The sequence below is a fragment of the Centruroides sculpturatus genome, unplaced genomic scaffold (genome assembly GCF_000671375.1).
Source record: "Centruroides sculpturatus isolate CEXI.00-Female unplaced genomic scaffold, Cexi_2.0 scaffold203, whole genome shotgun sequence".
NCBI classification, from domain to species: domain Eukaryota; kingdom Metazoa; phylum Arthropoda; class Arachnida; order Scorpiones; family Buthidae; genus Centruroides; species Centruroides sculpturatus.
Window position 1 is genome coordinate 603,244 of NW_019384324.1, and position 20,994 is coordinate 624,237.

Below are 20,994 nucleotides of genomic sequence, written 5' to 3' on the forward strand. Positions count from 1 at the left end.
TTTTGCATTTGTCTAAGCCAAACTCCATTTGTATGTCCTTAGTGTATGTGTGTGTGATTTGTAGGAGTTGATGAAGTTGTTTCTGTGTGGATGCCTAAAGTTTTATGTCGTCCATGTACACGAGATGTGACAGTGTAAACTGTGTTGTTTTTTCATGTCTGATATTGTAGCCATAATGCATATTGTTTAACATGTTGGATAATGGGTTCAGGACTAGGCAGAACCAGAGAGGACTCAAGGAATCTCCTTGAAAAATTCCTCGCCTAATGAATATCTCATTTGTTTGTATGGAAGTGTTACTAACCCTGAGATGCAGTGTTGTTCTCCAGTGCTGTATAGTGTTTTCGAAGAACGCAATGAGTAATGGATGTATTTTGTACATGTATAGAATATGTAGCAGCCAACTGTGTGGAACACTGTCGAATGCTTTTCTATAGACTATATATGCCATGTGTATATTTCTGTGTTGTTTGTGTGCTTGCCGTAAAATCACTGAATCTATGAGTAACTGTTCTTTGCATCCCCTGTGATTTCTACAGCAACCTTTTTGTTGTTCTGTAAGAATGTCGTGTTCTTCAACGTGTTTGTATATTTTGTTTGTGATACAGGATGTCAATAATTTGTAGAGTGTTGGAAGACATGTAATTGGTCTGTATTTTGTGGGGTCTGTGGTGTTGTTGTTTTTAGGTTTCATGTAGGTGATGCCCTGAGTGAGAAATTTTGACATGTCTTGTGGATTGATGATGATGTGTGTTAAATGTTTAGGTAATTCTTGGTGCAGTGATGTAAACTTTTTGTACCAGAAACTGTGAATGTTGTCTACACCAGGTGTCTTCCAGTTGTGTGTTCTGTTAACAGCGTAGCGGATGTCGTGTACGTTTATTTCAGCACAGGGCATAGTTGGTATTTATTATTATTATTATTATTATAAAACATTAAGTGAAAACTACTTACTGAGTCTTCTTATCTAATTTTATTTTACGTATTTTCTCTGCAATGTAACTTTTCTTTTTAATAATCTTCTCTTTCTTTTTTGGCACGATGCTACTGGTCAAATCAAATATTTTCTCTTTGACACCATCGAGTTTCGAATGCGGTGCCCTGTTTTTCAGGAATGCACTGACATATGCATTAGAAACTTCCTGTAAATACAATTATTTTTATACATAAAGTTTATACATTTCAAATAAACAATGCCACAAATTGTTGTGGCTAAAACATGCTCTCTCTTAATCTGGTGAACTAGAAACCTTAATGGATTCTTCATTAAGATAAAATAAGCATAGTCATTGGAAATGTTTATCTAAAATTTTATTGTGTTCTGGACTTGACTTTGATTCAAGTTGGGGTGGGACAGGTTTCGACAAATCCCATGTGAAAATTTTCGCGAGTGATTTGATGGAATATGCACCTTTACCCTTTCCATTGTGGGCCTGACCAAACATAAGATAGATATTAAAAAAAGGCTCCCTCAGCGCCCACACAATGGAGAGAGTTTAATGTGAGGTACCAGAAGTTTTCATAAGTTACAGGCCACATTTACAAATGGGACTGACACCCAATGAGTTTTGCCAATAAGTCAAGAAATGAAAAATGATGTCCTTAATATAAATTTTGAAGTCTGGATGAATTTGAACCTAGCTCTGCAATTAAGCAACTAAATGGTTAAAAATTAGAAAGCTTTTAACATGCAACAAGATTTCCAGAAAGGTTAGAAAATCATATACGGGTGCCTATAATTAAAACTCATCTATTCTGAGCAGACTACAGCAAGTACTACTCATGAAGTTGCTCATTGTCAAAATTTTTGGTACATGTTAATAAGGCCACGGAAAGAAAAGTATGGGTAAAAAAAATCAGTACCAAATGTCACAAATAGGGGTGTTTTCCCATGACAGATGTGCTAATCTTCATTACCACATCATCTGTATGCTTGCGCACCATTACGGGGTATTTAAACATCTTCTGCAAAACCATTTCCATTGCCACTTTACTGCAATTAAAAATGACAAGCAGGGCTGAGGAGAGGGAGGATGATGGGGCCTGAAATTCACAAGGGCCCACACATCATCCTACAATTTGTTTTTTCATGCTCTAATTAACCACAGATAAATGGTAAAAAATTTTTACCTTTACTTTCCTTCTCATGGTCTTGTTAAGACTTACCGAAACTTTTGGTTTTCTTTCGATAAGTAGTTTTTGTTGCAGACTGTTCGGAATAGGCAAACTTTAATTATAGGTACCTTATATGTTACATAATATAATATTTGAATTTGGCCTCATCTGCAATGGGAATGAGAAACTGAGCCCAACATCTAGGATAGACTATCCTTGAAAATTTCCCAGGTTTATTGCAGGTGTCTCAGAGCAATAGGTTAATGCCTTAACCACCTCGGCCATTCATACATGGAGGTTAAACAGAAGCACATTCTTAAAATATATGCTATACATTGCTTGAAAATTAAATAATTACCTATTATTTTGTTTGGATAACCCATGGGTTATTTATGCTTGAACCACAATTTCACAGGGGATGCGGATTATATGCCAATTTTAAATTCCAGGACCAGCGAGTACAGGAATAAATTTTTGAAGATGCCTCATGTATGTATGATACTTAAATGCATATCAGCAAAGACAATACACAAGCGTACACTTTTGTGTGTATGCCACTGTACTAAGCCTTAGTACAGTGGCATACACACTACACTGTACTAAGCTTTAGTACAGTGGCATACACACTTTAAGCCACTGTTCCTACAGTTGTAGCTCGTAAATTCGAGAATTTACGAGCTAAAACTGTAGGAATCTGATGAAGAGCCCAGAAGGGGTTCGAAAACGTTTGTTTTTCGTTACTTTTTTGTCGTTTATCGTACCACACCGTAAATTGGTTCAGTGTATGTGATTATTATTGAGGTGTGGTGAGTAGTTTGTTTTTTTCTGTATTGGATTACTGAAAATAATTACATATTTTGCATTGTTTTGCTAGCAGTAGCTTACAATATTCCCTACTCCAACTGTTCGAACAGAACTGCTCACAGAAAACACACGAAATGTGTGTCATTGTGTAAAAATTGGATGGGGAGATTCACGTTGCGACATGCTACTGTGCAAGCAGACACGTAATGGGGATGGGTACCTTGACGGGAGGTGCGTCGGACTACCAAGCATGTCGGATTAAAAAACATCGGACTATCAAGGGAGAGCTGTATTATTAAATTTAATCCAAAAATTATTGTAATTATTAGTTAGTTAATGTTAGTAAGAGACAGCAGTCTAACCACTTAATATCAAATAAATTTTTCTAAAGGTAATTATTGATAGCCTAACTTTAGCTCGAATAATTGAGAAATTAATACGATTATTATATAATATTTGAGCTTGGGTGGCCACTGAACATAAGATGATTATCTTACTTTCAATAATCACCCAAAAGATGTGGGTACATTTATTACAAGCGTTTTATTATCATTCTTGAAATTTTCTACGGGGTATACACCATTGCATGTTGTCACCCCAAATTTACAGTATTTATCAGCTGGAAACAATTATAATAAAACCATGTGATAAAAGTCTGAAAATAGTATGGGTTGATGGTGATTCAAAATTCCCTTAAACAAAGAACTCACTTCATTCGTTACTCATTAAAGGCTAGTTTCTGCCTTATGTTGCAGAAAGAGAAACAGTTAAAACCGTTGCAAAAAATTCAATGATTTCCACTAAGATTTCACTTCCGTTACTTTTCCCCACAAGTTTTTAGTGCATCGCCACGACTGTTGAAAATGAATTCCAACATTCTGAAAGCACTTGCTGTTAATTGGGTTATGTCAACAGGTACGTTAATTAATTAATATACAAAAATTATCAACCCGAAGCAATGTGACTAGACAAATTTTTATTCAGAGAAAGTTGAGATGAGATTGACTCGAAGTGGCAGTATTTCACCGTAAAACGACATCAACACAACTCTGTCATTGTCATCGATGTATTTTCTGCCATGATTCTGTGCTAGTGAAAACTGACCTTAAGTCATAAATTTAACCGAATGTATTTCTCACGCCTACTCCAATTGCGCATTAACATGTTTAATATTATGTAAGCACACGTATTGTGACTGTATTCCCTTTTATATTGATATCCCCGACTTGCCTCGCATGTTTTGATTTCTAAAAAGTACTTTAGCATTCTTGTTATGAAATTAATTTATGCATCTTTGTAATATAAAACTTAAATCTTACCTAAAACTTTTGTCTTATTTACATTAAAATTCTAAGTTCTCACCTTGACACCTAAACTTCTACCAACTTCTTTCCATTCTTTTGGAAATTCTGTGTACTGTTTATACATTGTTATCTGCAAAAAATAAAATGCACGTAATTATTAATTAATAGTAATTACAATTACACATTATATATAATATACAGATTACAAGATTCGAGTGTTATAGGATATTATATTTACACACGTATAGGCTGCATGAGTGTATAAGCTGCACCCCGTTTATGAAACGATATACAGTGGGTGATCAGTTAACGAACAAATCGGATAACGAACACTTTCACAAAAGATTTTTATGATCGGACAATGAACACTTGACTGAACAAACACAAGAAGGAGCGACGTAAAATAACGAAACCGACTGGTCTTCCTTCGTCTTCAGGCAACAATTTGAAACTTTTCGGAGCGCGGGAGACGTCGACATCAACATTCTACGCAGTATATACTGATAGGATAGTATTTCCCCGAACTTTGAAACACTCCCTTCTAATTCCAGCCTTTGTAGTATTTCTGACAGAAACGATTCTTTTACGTTTTCTTCTGAAAAGACAGATTTATGCCGATATCTGCTATTAAAAATCTCTTGAAGTGGGAGGATGTCAGAACAACGGTTTTAAAATGGCATCCAAACCAGGTTGAGGTTAATAGGCCTAGGGATCTCTACAATTACAATGCTATTAATTACTTCTGAAAAATCAAGAAGAAGACAGAAAAGCAATCAACATTGGACAGATTCTTTAACCCCAGAAACGGAAATAAACATGACTAATAAAAATGCAAAACCGTGTATATATGTATTTTTATTATTACATATGAATAAACGTAGTAAGAAAGTATATATTTTTTATTTTTGGGAGTCTCCAGAACGAATTAATCAAATTCCCACAGAAACCTATGGTAAATCGATAATCGGTTAACGAACAATTCGGATAGCGAACAAAATCTTGGAACAAATTATGTTCGTTAACCGATCATCCACTGTATTTGGAAAAAATAAAAATCTTAGAATTCTGCCGAAGGATGAGTAGAGACATGGGTATACAGAAGAATGTGCGGCGATGGATTCAAACAAATGACACTCTTGAGAAAACATCACAAAATCGGCAATTGTTTCGCGGAAAGGCAGCGAACCCGGAAGCAATCTGTTAAGATATATCCATTGAGAACATTAACAAATGAAGACACTGATTATAATTTTTATAGTCCTGAAGTGTTATTGCTTAATTGGGGCCTCAGACAGCTCCCTCCTTTTCTTCTTTTTACCTCTCACCCCAGGTAACCTAAAACATCCAAATAATCTCTCTACAAGTCCTAAGATATATAAAGACAATTAACGATAATAAATTGCTTTAAAATTATTCATTATCTCTAGTATAGACTGCACCCTAAAGTTGGACAAAAACTTTAGGGTAAAAAAGTGTGGCCTAAACGTGCATAAACATGATATGTCCAATCATGTGAATGAGATTCAGAGGAAATTTGCAATAAAAAAAGTATTACGACAATATTGTAGAATATGGAGTAGTGTCTCTGCTAAACCGGTGGACATTAATTGAAGAAATTTGCCAAAATGCAGAGACCCCGTATGTTAAAAGTGAAATTGGAACATCATTTACTTTGTTTCCGATCAGTTCAGTCATTTGCTACATCACTGTCTACTTACACAGTTATGTGCTTGTAGTAAGGACAAGTCAGTCTTGCTTACTTAACCATGGTTTCAGTTTTCGTAAAAAACTGAACCACGAACCAAAAACTTCAAATTTTTATTCTTTCTTTACAAACAATGCATTTCGGATTAAAATCTTTCTTAATCCCTCTTCAGGCTATAAATTCACAAAATTGCATTAACAAAGTTATTTGATATATTAGTTACAAAGTAATAAATTTAAATTAGTATTTAAGAAAAATGTAACTTAGTGTAGGGAACCCATTCTTAATCAGCGGATTCCGCCCTGTCAATTTGTCTCACCAATTAACCAGTCCAATATTTCCACAAAAAAAACTTTATTTCACTCTCAGGGACTACTACTTCACACTCCCTCTCACGTCCCTAATTCCTCTCTCAAAAATTCTTTCTTCCTGTGTTTATTCCCTGGTCTTAACGGCCCCTCATTAGCATGTGTCGATGGATGGATCGCATCTGCCCCGACGAAACCCCCCCAGAGAGGGAGGACAAGAAGGTCCGATATCACTACATGCTCCGACGAGACCGCTGGAGAGGGAGGGCAAGAGGGTCCGATATCATCACACCTAGTTTTGATTAAAGCAGATAAAGTGCATCAAATTGTTATAGTAGCGATTTGGATATAAAATTTGAATATTAATTAGAAAATGACAACACCATTAATTATTTAGATATTACAATGAAAAGATTTGATCATAATATTGGAATCACAGCATATGAAAAAGCCTGTAATACTAAAAAAAAAATAAATTATAAATCATACTGCCCATTGTATATCAATATATTGGCTGCAAAGCTAAAGAGAAAAGTGAATTATGATGTAAAGTTTGATGATCAAATTAAATCGCAAAATATAAATTTTTCAGGTGTCGTGTATAGGTTAAATTGTACTTGTAATAATAAAAAAATGTATTATATACGAGAAACAAAATGTATATTGGGAGCAAGACTGAAAGAGCATTAAGTGGCTGTTCGGTTAAAATACCATCGGCCCCCACGGGTCTCTCATTGTGAAGAGAATGATTGTAAAATTGATGTCGGTAATATTAAAATATTGGTTAAGTATACCTAGGTAACCCCTATCGCCTTGCTTCTGGTCGCCATCTTGTCTATTATAATGCAAATACATTATACATGTGACTAGCAAATGTTATCATTTTCAGTTTAATTAGAATGAAAACTTTAATTTAATATAATAAGTTAACACAAGAATAAATAATTACTCACAAATTATATGCTTCTAATCCTATTTCCATCGTTTTTTCTCACATACACTTGATGTGGTTACTGATTCACGTGAACACTTCCTTTTAGTTGATAATTTAACATTCTGTTTTTTCTTTGCTATCACTTTTTCCTTTTTTTTTTTGCCATCATTCTTATTTTTAAACGATTCTGAAGCAACAGGAAGAGTGTCCGGTTCAGTCCATTTAGGTATTTTGCAAGACCCAGGATATATCCAACTATTAATAATATGTTTTGTAAATATCTTAAAACGTTCTCCAGGTGTTTTCGAATACCATTTACAATACTTTTTGTACATAAACGAATGGAGATATGAGTCTGATAATTTGGCAGTATAATGGATTGGTAAAATTATTTCTGTTTTTTAATGTACCACATAATTGTTCTATCTTCTGTGTATTTTCGCCAGTTATTGGATTTACGAAGTTTTTGGAATGGTTGACAGTTTTATGTTCTATGTACATTCCTTCTAAATCGTCTATATTATTATAACCTTTCCACTCATCTGTTACAGCGATACTACCAGAATTAACAAATTTCGATATTAGCGAGGTTGAGGCCGAAGTTTTAAATGCAAAAACGTGTACGTTGGACGTTCAGCACCTCTTTCCTGTAAGCCTAGAAGTTTGACAATAGTGTTTGGATAGTCGGTGGAATCATGCTTGACATTCCAAACACCATTGTCAAACTTCTAGACTTACAGGAAAGTGGCGCTGAACGTCCAACGTCTGGTCTATAAATTAGTTTGCGGCATTTAGAACATTTATTACATACATCTCAACGTGTTGTAGACCTAACCAAACAGTAGACTTCACATTAGAGGGTATATTTTTATCCAAACCTAATTCTTCAAAATCATTTTCCATCAGGAAAAAAAAATTTCCTCGAATTACATTTTGTCCAAAAGACATCATTATTATATTCTTCTAAAGTCATTGTTTATAACTATTAATAAAATTACTGTTAATTAATGTAATAAATTAAATAAATTTAGCCAAAAAATACAAGTTATACCTTTATATAAAGAAATAATCCAAAAAAGATTTGAAATTAGTTGAAAAAACTAGTGCAAATTACAAAAACTCCACAAAATGAAATACCATCATTTGCATAAAACCACATTCGTAAAAATGATTACATGATTCAGTTGACCCGCCTATAACACTGTTGATAATTCCATTTTATATGAATTCCATGTTGTACGAGTCACTTAGATTTTACAAATACGTGTGCTGGGCTGTGAATGGCTCGCGTATTTGTAAAATCTAAGTGACTCGCACAACATAGAATTCATATAAAATGGAATTATCAACAGTGTTATAGGGGGGGTCAACTGGTACATTAATTTGCATAATAATTAAGCAAAGTTGATAAAGACGCCCTCTAGTTTTTTCCACAAAGCTCCTTTATCGAAATTACCAGAAGCAACGCGATAGGGGTTACCTAGGTATATTTTAACCAAATTATTATATAGAGTATGGTATGACGTAACACTCAACTATAAAAGAAATCGTAAAACTCAATGTGGAGGTAAAACAAATTGACTACTATGTCAAAAGGTTAGTGGTTTGTACGTTATATTATTTGTAACTAATATATTAAATAACTTTATTAATGCAATTTTGAGAGTTTATAGCCTGAAAAAGGATTTTTTAAAAATTTGAATTCGAAATGCATTGCTTATAAATAAAGAATAAAAATAGCTGTGTTCTAAAGTCTTGGTCTCTGATTTAATATGGATATTGGAAAAAAACGATGCAAGGTTATTCACTAGTCTTATGTTTTATAACTGAATTTTAACTTAGACTATATCTAGTCAAAACTCACTCCTATAACACATAATTCTTTAGAATTTTGGCTGACACAGGGTAATTCATGATGATGTACCACCAATTATGGAGCTTATTTTGAGCAGAAAATGTCCTATAAACTTCGATCCTTGTCTCAAAAATTACAGAGTAATTCACTGTGCATAACCTTAAGTAATTCTACAGTTAAATAGAAAATGCATTTTTCCTTAATAAATTGTCGTAAATAATGACATTAAAAATAGTTGTTACGGATTCATTTTGCATCAAAGATTGCAGAGCAGTGTGTGCAGTTCACACTCGTAAATGTGCAGCCAAGTATATTGAAACGAACAGACATTTCTAGAAATCTCTCATAAACTCTAAGTTTGACAAATAGTTACTCAAAATGTAATTATTGAGAAGAAGACATTACTCAAAATTTGCTCCATAAGTCACAGTACATATACTTGAATAACCTTGTATGAAAATAATCTACAATCCCAGCAGGGAACTAACAATGTCAGGCAAGATTAAATTGTTCCCCCAGAAAGTTTTGAGAAGCCTTCACAAAATGTGGTTTTCCAAAGGGTAAGACACGAACTCCAAATGAGGGATTTGCCCACCCCGTACAAGCAAACAAGGCGGCGAAATCACTCCTGTACACGTGACCTTCTCTGAGAAATTTGCTCCAAAGATCGGCCTTAATTGCAAACCAGTATACTATCTATTCTCCACACTCCGTGTCGGTCGAGGTAAGCGATAGTCTGCCTCGACCGACTCGGAATGTGGAGAAGCACTCTGCATGTAATCACTTGTACAGAGAGTGCGCCACACACCCTAAAAGTATATAACATCAAGTACTTCACTCAATGCCGGCACAGCAACCTCAGCCGAGGAGACTATGCTGGCTTTGAATGACGGTTAAATGCGAGTCGTGGCGGAGAGTGCGGCATCGCATCCGATTGCGCTCAGAAATAGGCCAATTTCGCGGTGACTATCTCACGTACAGGTGTGGTTCCATTGACTTTTTTGCTCCAATGAGCATGCTCTACAGCTCTGTGAAGGTCCCAATAGTGTCATTCACATCTGCAATCTTACCCGGCTCAGTCTTATGATCATTCATGTTTATGTTCACTGTAAGCATAAAAAATACATTAAATATGTAAAATAAAACGCAGAAATGTTGAACTGAACTGTTTTAAAGGTCCACGTTACCAAAATATCAAGAAATTAGTCTAATTTCTTCAATTCTTACTCACCTAATCACATCAAACTCATACAAGAGTTTATGCTTCTAAAACGCTAATAAAATGAAATAAAACAGTAAAAATTAATGAAATTTATAAAAAATATAATCTTAAACAAGTAAATAAAGGTTATTAACGTTAAAATCGACTGACTTTCACGCTCTACGACTAAAACATCGTCTGTCTAAAAACGAAACAGTGTTGCCAGACCAAATTGAATAATAATTTACTCGACAACATTAATTTCGTATTTGAAAAAGAAAATAAATAAATAAATTCCAATCTCCTTTCGAAGTTCTGGAAACTAAAAATATATAAAACTGAGTTAATAATTGGAAATAAAAGATTATACATTCAGTTTATTTAGTTTTTTCTTCTTTTTTAATAGACATTTATTTTTTTGACATTTCGTTTTAAGTGCTTGATTATGTGTTAAAGTCGATTTTGAAATATTTGAAATAAACAGTTTTGATAATTAACGATTATTTTTTAATTAACGAAACGAATGCGCGTAATCAAAGTATAAAAAATTCCGAAACGTCACGTAGACGCGATACATTAGAACTTAATTTGTAAATCAAACGTCATTCTAAAAAATTAATTTTAAGTAAAATTATTGCTAAATCATTAATCTTTGTAAAATAATGATTTTACTAATCAATTTTTAAAATCATTCCCGCTTTTGAAGTTACTTTTTTTAAACTCTTTCCACCCTATGGGCACTAAGAGGAGAGCCTTTATAGTAAGCCCATTATGGATTCGCCCAGGCCTACAACGAGGTGAGGGACGTGGCCCGATATAACCGGGCAGATTTATGACCCGTCTGGACTCGAACCCGGGTCCCCCAGAGCGATAGGCTGTCATTCTAACTGTTTGGCCATCCGATTTTTTCGATTAAAATACTGATTAATTTTTAAAATTAATCTCGAATTATTATTATTATTTATTTATTAATTAATACTTAAAAAATTATTTTAAAAAAATACTAATTTAACATTATAATCTCGTCCCTTTAAAAATTAATATTTTATACCGCATACTCTCGTAACGACTTGTATAAGTTTACGTCAGCGCCATCTTATACATGTGCCAACGTCATATGTATACATGAGGCGATAAGGCGACGTTTTACGTGGACGAAACATGGAAGTTTTATATCGTTTACCATTTAATGTGCTTCAAATACCAAATTTGAAGCTTAAGAAGCCATCGTGGTTTCATAAACCATCGGCGATGGTTATGTTTTCCTTAGTTTTGGCTTCGTACTTTTTAGTTTGCGGCGGTAAGTCACTGAAATCCCGCGAAAAAATGGTGTCTTTTCCTAAAAAACCCTAAATTCGTGCTGTAAACGGCTTTATACTTAATATAGACGCTGTCAAGCCGCTAATTTTTCAATTTTCCCTTTATTTACTTGTAAAATTTTGCTAATTCATACTAGAAGATATATTGTCTTGTGTATATATATTTACATAAACTCACTTGAAGGATGCCAAATGCATATATCGAAGCACGTTTAAGGCGGATCTTTCTGTTAAACTTAATGTTCAATTCATAAATTTGATACTTTTAAAACATATTTAGATTACGTTGATGGAAAATTTCAAGAAATATTACACAAAAACCTGATTTTAAGATATAAATGTGGCCAAAAAGTCGCTTGCCAAATGGGGAAAGAGGACATAATGCAAATTACAGATGAAAGACACTATAAATTATATCTGTGTGACAGTCAGGTCGAGAGTACTGTGAGTATGGGGTGATGTACACTGCAACCGATCAATGCTCGCGTATAAAGTGTTGTACATGATGCAGGACTTCACTTAACTGTTGCAATAGTTGCGAATGTTGTGAAGAATGTCATAGTTGTTCAGGGAGGTGGGCAGTGTCTGGAAGGCACGTTTCATGTAGCACTACGTGAAGGAAACCATATGCGTTAGGTCAGATGATTGTTGTGACAAAAATGCCACTGTAACTAATCCAACATCCTGTAAATGTTGCATTGTCTCTCTCAAACATATAAGACAGTGCGTGCTGTCATACCATCCAGCTGGAACCAAAGTTCCTGTTGTTAAGTTAGAGGAAGATCATCCAGGACACTGAATGTTTTCTTAAATTTTTCTATGATATTGCCACGATGTGAAGGCTCCAGAAGGATGGTGGCAATGATGGAATTCCTGTGCAGCTTCTCGTGTTATTCTGTTATTGTCTCTACACAATGGGCCAGTATGATTTCTTTCAGTTGTTATTGCCCCCATTTAGGCAAGCAACTTTCTGGTCACACTGTACAAACAGATACTGACTTCCATAAAGCTAAAGTGGTAAGTGTCAGCGTAATGACTTGAATAGACTTGTTTGAGTCCAGATTGAATCCTCAAGTTTTCATAGGACTTAGATACATTGAGGCAACCTCTCTTGCCACTTAGCCATTTTCATTATAAGTTTGGCTGAATCTGTGATGAACCTGAAAAGAGATCCTCTTAGCGTTAGCAATGGAGAAAGAAAAGTAAGAATGAATGAATGTTGAAATTGTTCATTTGTGCTTGAGACTCGTGTCTGCATGGACATAGCCAAAAAAAATCTTTCATATATACAAAAATTAACTAGAAAAATCTTGATAGAGTACACCAATGATACATAATAAAGGCTTTGTTGTTATAGACTACTTAATCTTAAGACCCTACAGATGTGAATAAAAGCATGAGCATTTATCTAACTCTGTTCTTGAGATTGTCATCTGTCTATCGCCCTTTGTTAGTGGGAATGTATAGGCCTGCAATTTGAAAATTGAACCCAATGAAGATAAATTATATATAAATGTGTAGGTTTATATAGCATCTACCTTGAGAAATTATTATAAGGCTCAATGATTTTAATGCAAAATTAGATAATTTGTATTATAATCGTCAAGCATACTCCAAGTTTTTAAAACATACATTTTCAGGTATCATATACGATGTAATCGTCGAACCGCCAAGTCTCGGATCGACAGTTGACGAGCATGGTCACTCTAAACCGGTGAGTAGTAATTACATTAATAAACTATTTATTTTTAAGGAAGGACTTAACGAAGTATCTGACTCTACCTCAGGTTGCTTTCATGCCGTACAGAGTTAACGGCCAGTATATAATGGAAGGCTTGGCCTCGAGTTTCCTTTTTACATTGGGAGGATTAGGTTTTGTCGTTCTAGACCAGACTCACAATCCCAACACGCCACGCCTTAACAGGATCCTGTTGATATGCGTGGGGTTTGTTTGCATCCTCATTTCGTTCTTCACATGTTGGATTTTCATGAGAATGAAATTACCGTAAGTACAAGTAAAATGTAAGAATTGATTTTTAGCATTTGTATGCTTGTAATTTTGTATCTGTTTCCATTTCAGTGGTTATCTTCAGTAAGAAGAAATGAAATTTTCGTAAAGTGTCTGAATGTATTCGGCTCAAATTTACAATTTTTAACTTAAAAAGAATAAATTCTTTTTTTTAAGAATGAACACATCGGTTAAATGTTTTCTTCTTGTTATGTTTACATTAGAATCTAGCTGAGAATTAAACAAATTTTTTTCAGAAACTCTTAAAATTTAAACAAAACAATAATTTGGATGCTTACTACATTGCCAAACGATCGCCTAAATATCGGGCTAATATATGGCTACTTAAATGATTAGAACTAAAGCAAGTTTGCTTGCTTTAGTTCTTGCTTGCTTGCTTTAGTTCTAATCATTTAAGTAGCCATATATTAGCCCAGTATTTAGGCGATCATTTGGCAATGTAGTATGTATACTATTCGGGCTTTGTGTTGTTGTTATTTATAATTTGGATGCTTGCTACTCTGCAAGGGAAACCTTCCAAACCCAAACACAAAGTAAATGATTTGAGAACTGTGGATGTGTATTTGCTTGCAAGAAAAATGACTCTTTTTTGTGTCTGCCATCTCCAAGCACCAAAAGAAAATGGTTCAAAATTTGTGCACATGCATAAACCAAGCATAAGCAAAGTGGTATTAAGAGGATGCATTTCTCTCTACCCCTGGTAATTGTGTTCTGAACCATGAATGCTACAGATAAAAAGAAATCATGAGCATTACCACTTCACCACACTGGCAGCTGGGAATATGGTGTGAGCTACTTGTGTATGAGTGAATGCATTATTTTTGAGTTTTTTTTTTTTTACAATCCTAAGGGACCAGACACAAAAGTGAATTCCATTTTCATTTTTCTCAGAAGCAAATACATCCAATAGCTCTTGAAATATTATTTTTTGAGTCTTGATTCACTATTGAGGAAGCTTTCATGGGTGATAAATATATTGGTCTCATTCCCTTTTAGGTAACTGACCCTGTTGCGGATTGGACCCACCCAATAATGGGCAAGTACGAGATCGGATGTGGTCTATAACAGTGGTCCCCAACCCCCGGGCCATCCAAGCAACATTAAATTATTTCCATTTTATTTACTGTGGTGTATTTCTCTCGTGTTTGTGTGACTTTTAATGGATGTATGGTTAACCTGGAACTGAGAGTCATCACCTAAAACTGCACCAATACCATGCATGCGCAAAATATCGTTATATTGAGGTGGTTTTAGGTGACGTCTGGAGCTGAGTGGCAGTGGCATTGTAGCTTTGGTGGAGAGTGTCTGGACGTACGTTTCCCACCCTTTTTCTTTTCAAATGAGCAACGGTTGATGCCGTAGAAGCTTTGATCAAGAAACGACCATTAGTTTCGAAAACAGGAGCGCTGATTGGCCAGCACACATTGTACGATCGGCAGATGTCCGATGGCACTACAAAACGCTGATTGGTCGATTAGCATTTTCTTCAATCCGTATAAAAAGATTGGGTTTAGGCGGGAAAGTTGAGTTCGCATAAGATCTGTTAGGTTGGTCTGACTTCACCGACATACATGTATATTATGTTTGCTCAAATTTAACCCACAAATTAGCAAACATGGGTAAGAAACAGACGTCGTTAAAAAGTTTCCTTGGGAAAAAGAAATGGCCCAGTGAAGAGACAGAAGAAGAGCCTCCAACATCAAAGAAACATAAAACTTTTAACAGAAAATATTCATGAGTCCTACTTGAAATATGGATTTATCAGAACAGGTGATTCCCACAAATCAATCCTGCTCTGCATAGTTTGCGGCGACCAGCTCTCTAATGAGCCAATGAAACCTTCAAAATCGCTTTGCCACTTGAACGCCATGCACCCTGGATTAAAAGACAAGCCCCTGAAGTATTTTGAAAGAAAAAAATGGGAACACGAAGGACAGAAGAAATTTCTGAGGGCCACCACATCAATAAAGGAGAATGCACTGAGAGCATCATATTTGGTGGCTAACCGTATTGCTAAGGCTAAAAAGCCATACATTATCAGTGAAGAATTGATATTGCCCTCCACTAAAGACATTTGCTGTGAACTTCTAGGAGAGACTATTGTTGAAAGATAGCACATGTGCCTTTGTCGGCTAGCACTGTGACTAGGTGCATTGAGGAAATAGTCGAAGACATCGAGACACAATTGTTGGAGAGGATTAATACATCACCGTGGTACGCACTCCAGGTTGATGAATCTACAGAAATCGACAACAGGGCAATACTACTAGTTTGTGTGCGATATCTATATCAGGAGGATGTGCATGAGGATTTGTTATGTGCATTATCTTTGCCAGCTGACACCACAGGAGCAGAACTGTTCAAGTCACTGGATGGTTATATATCTGGACAACTAAAATGGTCCTTTTGTGTCGGCATATGTACAGACAGAGCTGCTGCCATGACCATTTGACTGTCTGGTTTAACTGCTCAGATTAAGGAGGTTGCACCTGAGAGTGAATCTACACATTGTATCATTCACATGGAAATGCTGGCAAGCTGAATAATGTCACCGGAATTTAACAGCATACTGATTGATGTCGTTAAAGTTATTAACCACATCAAAGCACATGCCCTTAACTCACGCCTGTTTGAGTAGCTTTATGAGGAGATGGACGCAGAGCATAGATGCCTTCTCTTATACACAGAAATAAGATGATTATTTAGAGGAAAATCGCTAACCAGAGCATTTGAATTATGAGAGCTATTGCAAAGATTTCTCTCAGAAAAGAAGTCACCACTGGCAGCACATTTTAGTGACAAGGTATGGGTTGCAAAACTGGCTTACCTGTGTGACATATTCGGCCTGCTCAATGAACTCAATCTATCCCTTCAGGGGAAAATGACAACTGTTTTCAAGTTGGCAGACAAAGTAGCTGCATTAAAAGCCAAACTGGAGTTCTGGGGACGACGCATAAACAGAGGCATTTTAGACATGTTTCAGACATTAATGGGGATTTTAGGCGAGACTGAGCCTGAGCATTCATTCTCCCAGTTGGTGCACAATCACCTGTCTTTGCTTTTAAAGGAGTTCGAGTGCTACTTCCCAACCACAAAAGACCCACGAATTGGAAAGTAATGGATCTATGACCCATTTGTCAACAAACCAGGTGAATCTAGCATGTCTATGCAAGATCAACTGCTGGAGATTGCAAATGACGGCGGTCTTAAAACTACTTTCGAGACAACTCTGCCGGTGTTCTGGATTAAAGTCATGGCGGAATACCCCGAGATTGCCACCACAGCACTTAAATCCCTATTGCCATTTCCGACATCCTATCTGTGTGAAGTGGGGTTTTCTGCAGTGACAGCAACCAAAACAACACACTTCGGGTGTCATTGTCTCCTATTACCCCTAGATGGAACAGTCTCGTTGCAAAGAAACAAGCTATGGGTTCTCATTGATTTGTTCTAGTGAGTTAAAATGTTAAGTCACTTTATATTCATTTTTTGGTGTAACTGTATTTTATTTTGAAGGCATGTTTAAATACAATTAAATTAAAATTATTAAATCAAAACAATCTAAGATATAAACAATCAACATCCCCTCAGCGGGCTGCGGTAAAATTACCAAACATTGACCGGTCCGCGGCGATAAAAACGTTGGGGAAATGTATATGATCTATGTCTATAATGTCCTATACAATTTTGTGCAAGTCATAGTTCTAGAATACTGTAATTGTAATGTATAAAATTATTAGTATGCTGTCTCATGGATAATGCAGACTTATGTACAAATGCCGAATTTATGAATGGGTACATTCCAGTATGCATTTGGTCTCAGCAACAACCAATGCACTGGTGAACAGTTTAATATCTGGAAAGTCTGGCAGCTGAACAGGATGCAGAAGCAAATGGTGCTAAATTGGCATTTATAGTCTTATTTTGTTAATACAGACAGGTAGTAAAGATAGTGTTAATAATATAACCATGGAGCCCACCATATTCACAACCCAATGAGAGCAATGAGTCACTGCACCAATGAATATATTGGTGAATGTCAGAACACATCTTAGTACATTACAATTCACTGCCATGCTATTTAATGCATAGTAGAATGTATCCATTATATCATGTTTTTCCAGCATGGGAGACCATTTGGTTTTCTTTCAGATGAGACAAGAAAGTTGAGGCAGTATGGCAATATTAGACAATGCTGTTGTTGTACACTTGATAACGAATCAGATGTGCCTATTCTTTGCTTTCTAAATGCCAAGACTGAAGATTCTCCATGCAAAACTATACTTATTCTGGCAACTTCTCAAACCTCTCTTCCTCGATTTTTCTTATCTTTTATCTCTTTCCCATCATCTTAGAACACACTAAAACTGATTTCTCAGGAAGTGAATATTCCATTAAAAAATTATATTATTGCTAATAATGAACATTTTTATTATAAAAACGTCTATTATACAAAAATATAGTGCTTGTATAGACAAAATTTAGTATTTTCTTCAGTAAGAAAGTTACAATTAAATTATCTACCAGCAATGAATTACACAGAAGTATATAGAGTGCTTAATATAGCAAATACAAATGATTAAATAATAAATTTTCATGCTATTTTCTCATAAATTGTGTTACAATTTTGGATTTTCAGCTGAAGATCTAAAATATGTTACGTACAGGATGACACAGTTAAAACAAATCTAATAGCTTAACGTTAAGTTGATATATCAGAAATTACATAGCTAAATACAGTTTATAAAACATTATTTTCTTCTACAATTGGAATATTATAAGAAGACAGAAATAATATTCTGATTATTAGTGCAAGGTTACTACTTGTAATGCATTATCTCAGGTAAGACTAGAGAAAGATCCAACATCACTGCTCTTACAGTCCGAAATACTTTCAATTGCTCTTCTGATTACAATTGTGAAAATGTCATCATTAGTGTCAAGCAGTTTCTGCCTGTTTTATTTCAACTAAAGTCAATCCTTGAGTTACAAAGATCAAACTTATTGACAACTCATACTTATGAGCAGCTATAACGTCTATAATTTAAAATGTTTGAATTAAATATAAAATACAACAGTTTGTAATAACAAACATGTGCTAACACGCAAACATTCCATGATTACAATTTAGTGACAAGTTTGTTTTGTCTTGCCATTAATGGTATAAATGCAACTCTGAAGAATGCAGTTGGGACCTTATCAGAACTGTAGACCGTGCCCGTCCGAGTAAAAACGTCAAAGGAATCGATCATCTACACGACCCTTCACAAGACAGCTCCCATGAAATTATATAAACATTCAATAGGATCAATGTAATAGTTGGCACAATAGCATGTCACGTGTTTTACAAGGTTTTTGCTGTCTCGGTGTCAAGTTGGCAGTTAATTGAAAGCTTTTTCCTACTCAACAAGCACTGAGAGAGGTAATAAGTTTGAGTCCCAGAGAGGGTTCATATAGTTAATCTATACCATTAGGCTTATATGATTTATAATTTTAGTGGTCTTATATAAATTTATCAATGCAATTAAAAGGTTTTTATAGTTACCAGTGGTTTTTTTTTCCCCTTTGCTTCTTTGGATGGTTTTAAAGGAACAGCTAGTGTATTCCTTGATTATTAGATTAAGTATAAGGAACGATAGAAAAGTTAGGTCAAGTTAACTACAAACTTTACTTATTTAGGCTACTCTTCAACAGTGGATGGAAGAAAGATACCACTGAAGACACCTTCGATATATTTTCAGTTGTAATTTACAATGCCAAATATGATGTTATCAGAAAGTCTTGTGGAGCTACCCATTCGGTAATCTCTGGGGCAATAGCTTTATACATACTGATTAGAGATAGTGAAGTAGAAGAAATTGAGGAGTTTTATAGTTAGATTGAAATGAAAATTTTGAATACAGTACTTATGGAAGCTGAGCATTTATTTGGTGGTTTCAATGGTTTTATCTTTGGTTGGAACAAGCACAAGTATATTATTATTACTCTTAAGTAAGTTGTATCAAAAGGATTGATCTTATGGAGAATTTTAAAGTCCTTGCTTCTAAATTTGGTTAGTGCCACAGGCTAGGTAATTGTTATGAAGTGTGTAATTAGTCTTTTTCACATCAAAGAGTACAAAATGTGTTCAACACTATCAGGTACCTTTCTACCGTAATTACAATATTGATTGATAGTAATTAAACTTACCATGTTCTGTAAATATTATGAGTTAATCTAGTCATGTGTACCAAGTTTACAATTTTTTGTCCTTTAGAAGTGGAAAGAATTTATATTTAATCTCGTCTTTCTCATCATTTTGCCAATGGTTTTCCCATTGATTAGTATTGAAGATGCATGCAAATGAACAACACTAGAGCATCCTGATATTTAGTAGTTTTGTTTAAGTATGCCATTGTGGCGAGCAAGTCAGCAATCTCATTGCCTCCACAGCCTGAATACCCCTTTATCCATGTGATTATAGTGTTGTATTTGGCATAGCATGTATGTGTTATAATTTGCTGGTTATTTTTGGTGTGCTTAATATTTTAATTGCAGTGCTTGAATCTGTACATATGGTTATATCTTTGTATGTTCTTTAGATATATTTAAATGCATGGCTAATGGTTTTCGAGTTGTCCCAGCCCAGAGAGATAAGTTTGCCATTTTCTTTTATTTTCTGACGACAGTTCGACAAGACTGCTTTTAATCTGCCTTTTATTTTTCACTCCAACCTTTAATTTCCACCATGAAATCTGTTCTCACTGTCTTATATATTGGCATTTTTAAAGCATCTGTGAAACATGTTTTAGTGTATTGACTAAGACAGGAAAGTAACTCAGACTTCCTGTACTTGCCATTATGCACACAAGTACAAAAAGCAGAAACATTAACTAAATTAGAATTTAAAATACAGTGGTACCTCAGGTTACGAATGCCCCAGCATACGAAATTTTCAGGATACGACATGAAATTCGAGCATATTTTTGCTCCACGATACGAACAAAAACTCACCATACGACGTTACATTAGTTCGCATTTTTCATTTGTTTTTCTTACTACAGTTNAAGTAAGTTATTTTTTTTTAATAATAATAATTAGTTATTTTTGCATTACATTTCTATAACAAACTTGTGAAGATTAACACTAAACGTAAGTCAAAATCAGATTAAAATCCCGATAATCGACGTATAACGAAAGTTTGTCTCAAAATTGTCGGGATTTTAACTCGGTTTGAAGTATTTCATAATAAAATTTTTAAAAACGGAACATCTTTTATATCATAAAACGTGGGTAGAGCTGGAAATGAACAACTCCACCTCTGTAATTTACATTACCATTCTTTGTGATGTATTGAAGGCGTCTAATCACGCTACTACTTCGCATAAACAGGGATGCCAACCTACTTTACATAGGACTCCTTGTAGATTTAGAGCCTGTA

General features: G+C 34.9%; 2 protein-coding genes across 4 annotated transcripts in view; one reads left to right on the forward strand and one right to left on the reverse strand.

The window, feature by feature from the left end:
• LOC111626770 (ribonuclease P protein subunit p29-like) overlaps nucleotides 1–10,464 on the reverse strand; it is an 18,476-nt gene extending 8,012 nt beyond the window's left edge. Inside the window, exons 1-5 of one of the 3 annotated variants that reach the window (XM_023370265.1) lie at nucleotides 10,398–10,419; nucleotides 10,257–10,299; nucleotides 10,096–10,131; nucleotides 4,282–4,353; nucleotides 955–1,142 (exon numbers count right to left, since the gene is read on the reverse strand). In XM_023370265.1, coding sequence (XP_023226033.1) covers nucleotides 955–1,142; nucleotides 4,282–4,353; nucleotides 10,096–10,116 — 281 coding nt within the window. In that variant the 5' untranslated portion in view covers nucleotides 10,117–10,131; nucleotides 10,257–10,299; nucleotides 10,398–10,419. Of the gene's footprint in view, nucleotides 1–954; nucleotides 1,143–4,281; nucleotides 4,354–10,095; nucleotides 10,132–10,256; nucleotides 10,300–10,381 lie in introns of all 3 variants that reach the window. The other 2 variants (XM_023370283.1, XM_023370274.1) reach the window with 2 other exon arrangements.
• An 858-nt stretch (nucleotides 10,465–11,322) lies between these two features.
• On the forward strand, nucleotides 11,323–13,738 carry LOC111626785 (oligosaccharyltransferase complex subunit ostc-A-like). Its single transcript, XM_023370291.1, has 4 exons — nucleotides 11,323–11,526; nucleotides 13,186–13,259; nucleotides 13,333–13,550; nucleotides 13,626–13,738. Exons 1-4 carry the CDS (start codon nucleotides 11,388–11,390, stop codon nucleotides 13,639–13,641), a joined length of 447 nt encoding a protein of 148 aa, XP_023226059.1. The 5' UTR covers nucleotides 11,323–11,387; the 3' UTR covers nucleotides 13,642–13,738.
• The last annotated feature ends 7,256 nt before the right edge of the window (nucleotides 13,739–20,994 follow it).

Coding starts and splice junctions, on each gene's coding strand:
- LOC111626785 (XM_023370291.1), top strand. CDS start 11,388: ATGGAAGTTTTATATCGTTTACCATTTAATGTGCTTCAAATACCAAAT. Junction 11,527..13,185: donor GTACTTTTTAGTTTGCGGCG/GTAAGTCACTGA, acceptor ATACATTTTCAG/GTATCATATACGATGTAATC. Junction 13,260..13,332: donor AGCATGGTCACTCTAAACCG/GTGAGTAGTAAT, acceptor ACTCTACCTCAG/GTTGCTTTCATGCCGTACAG.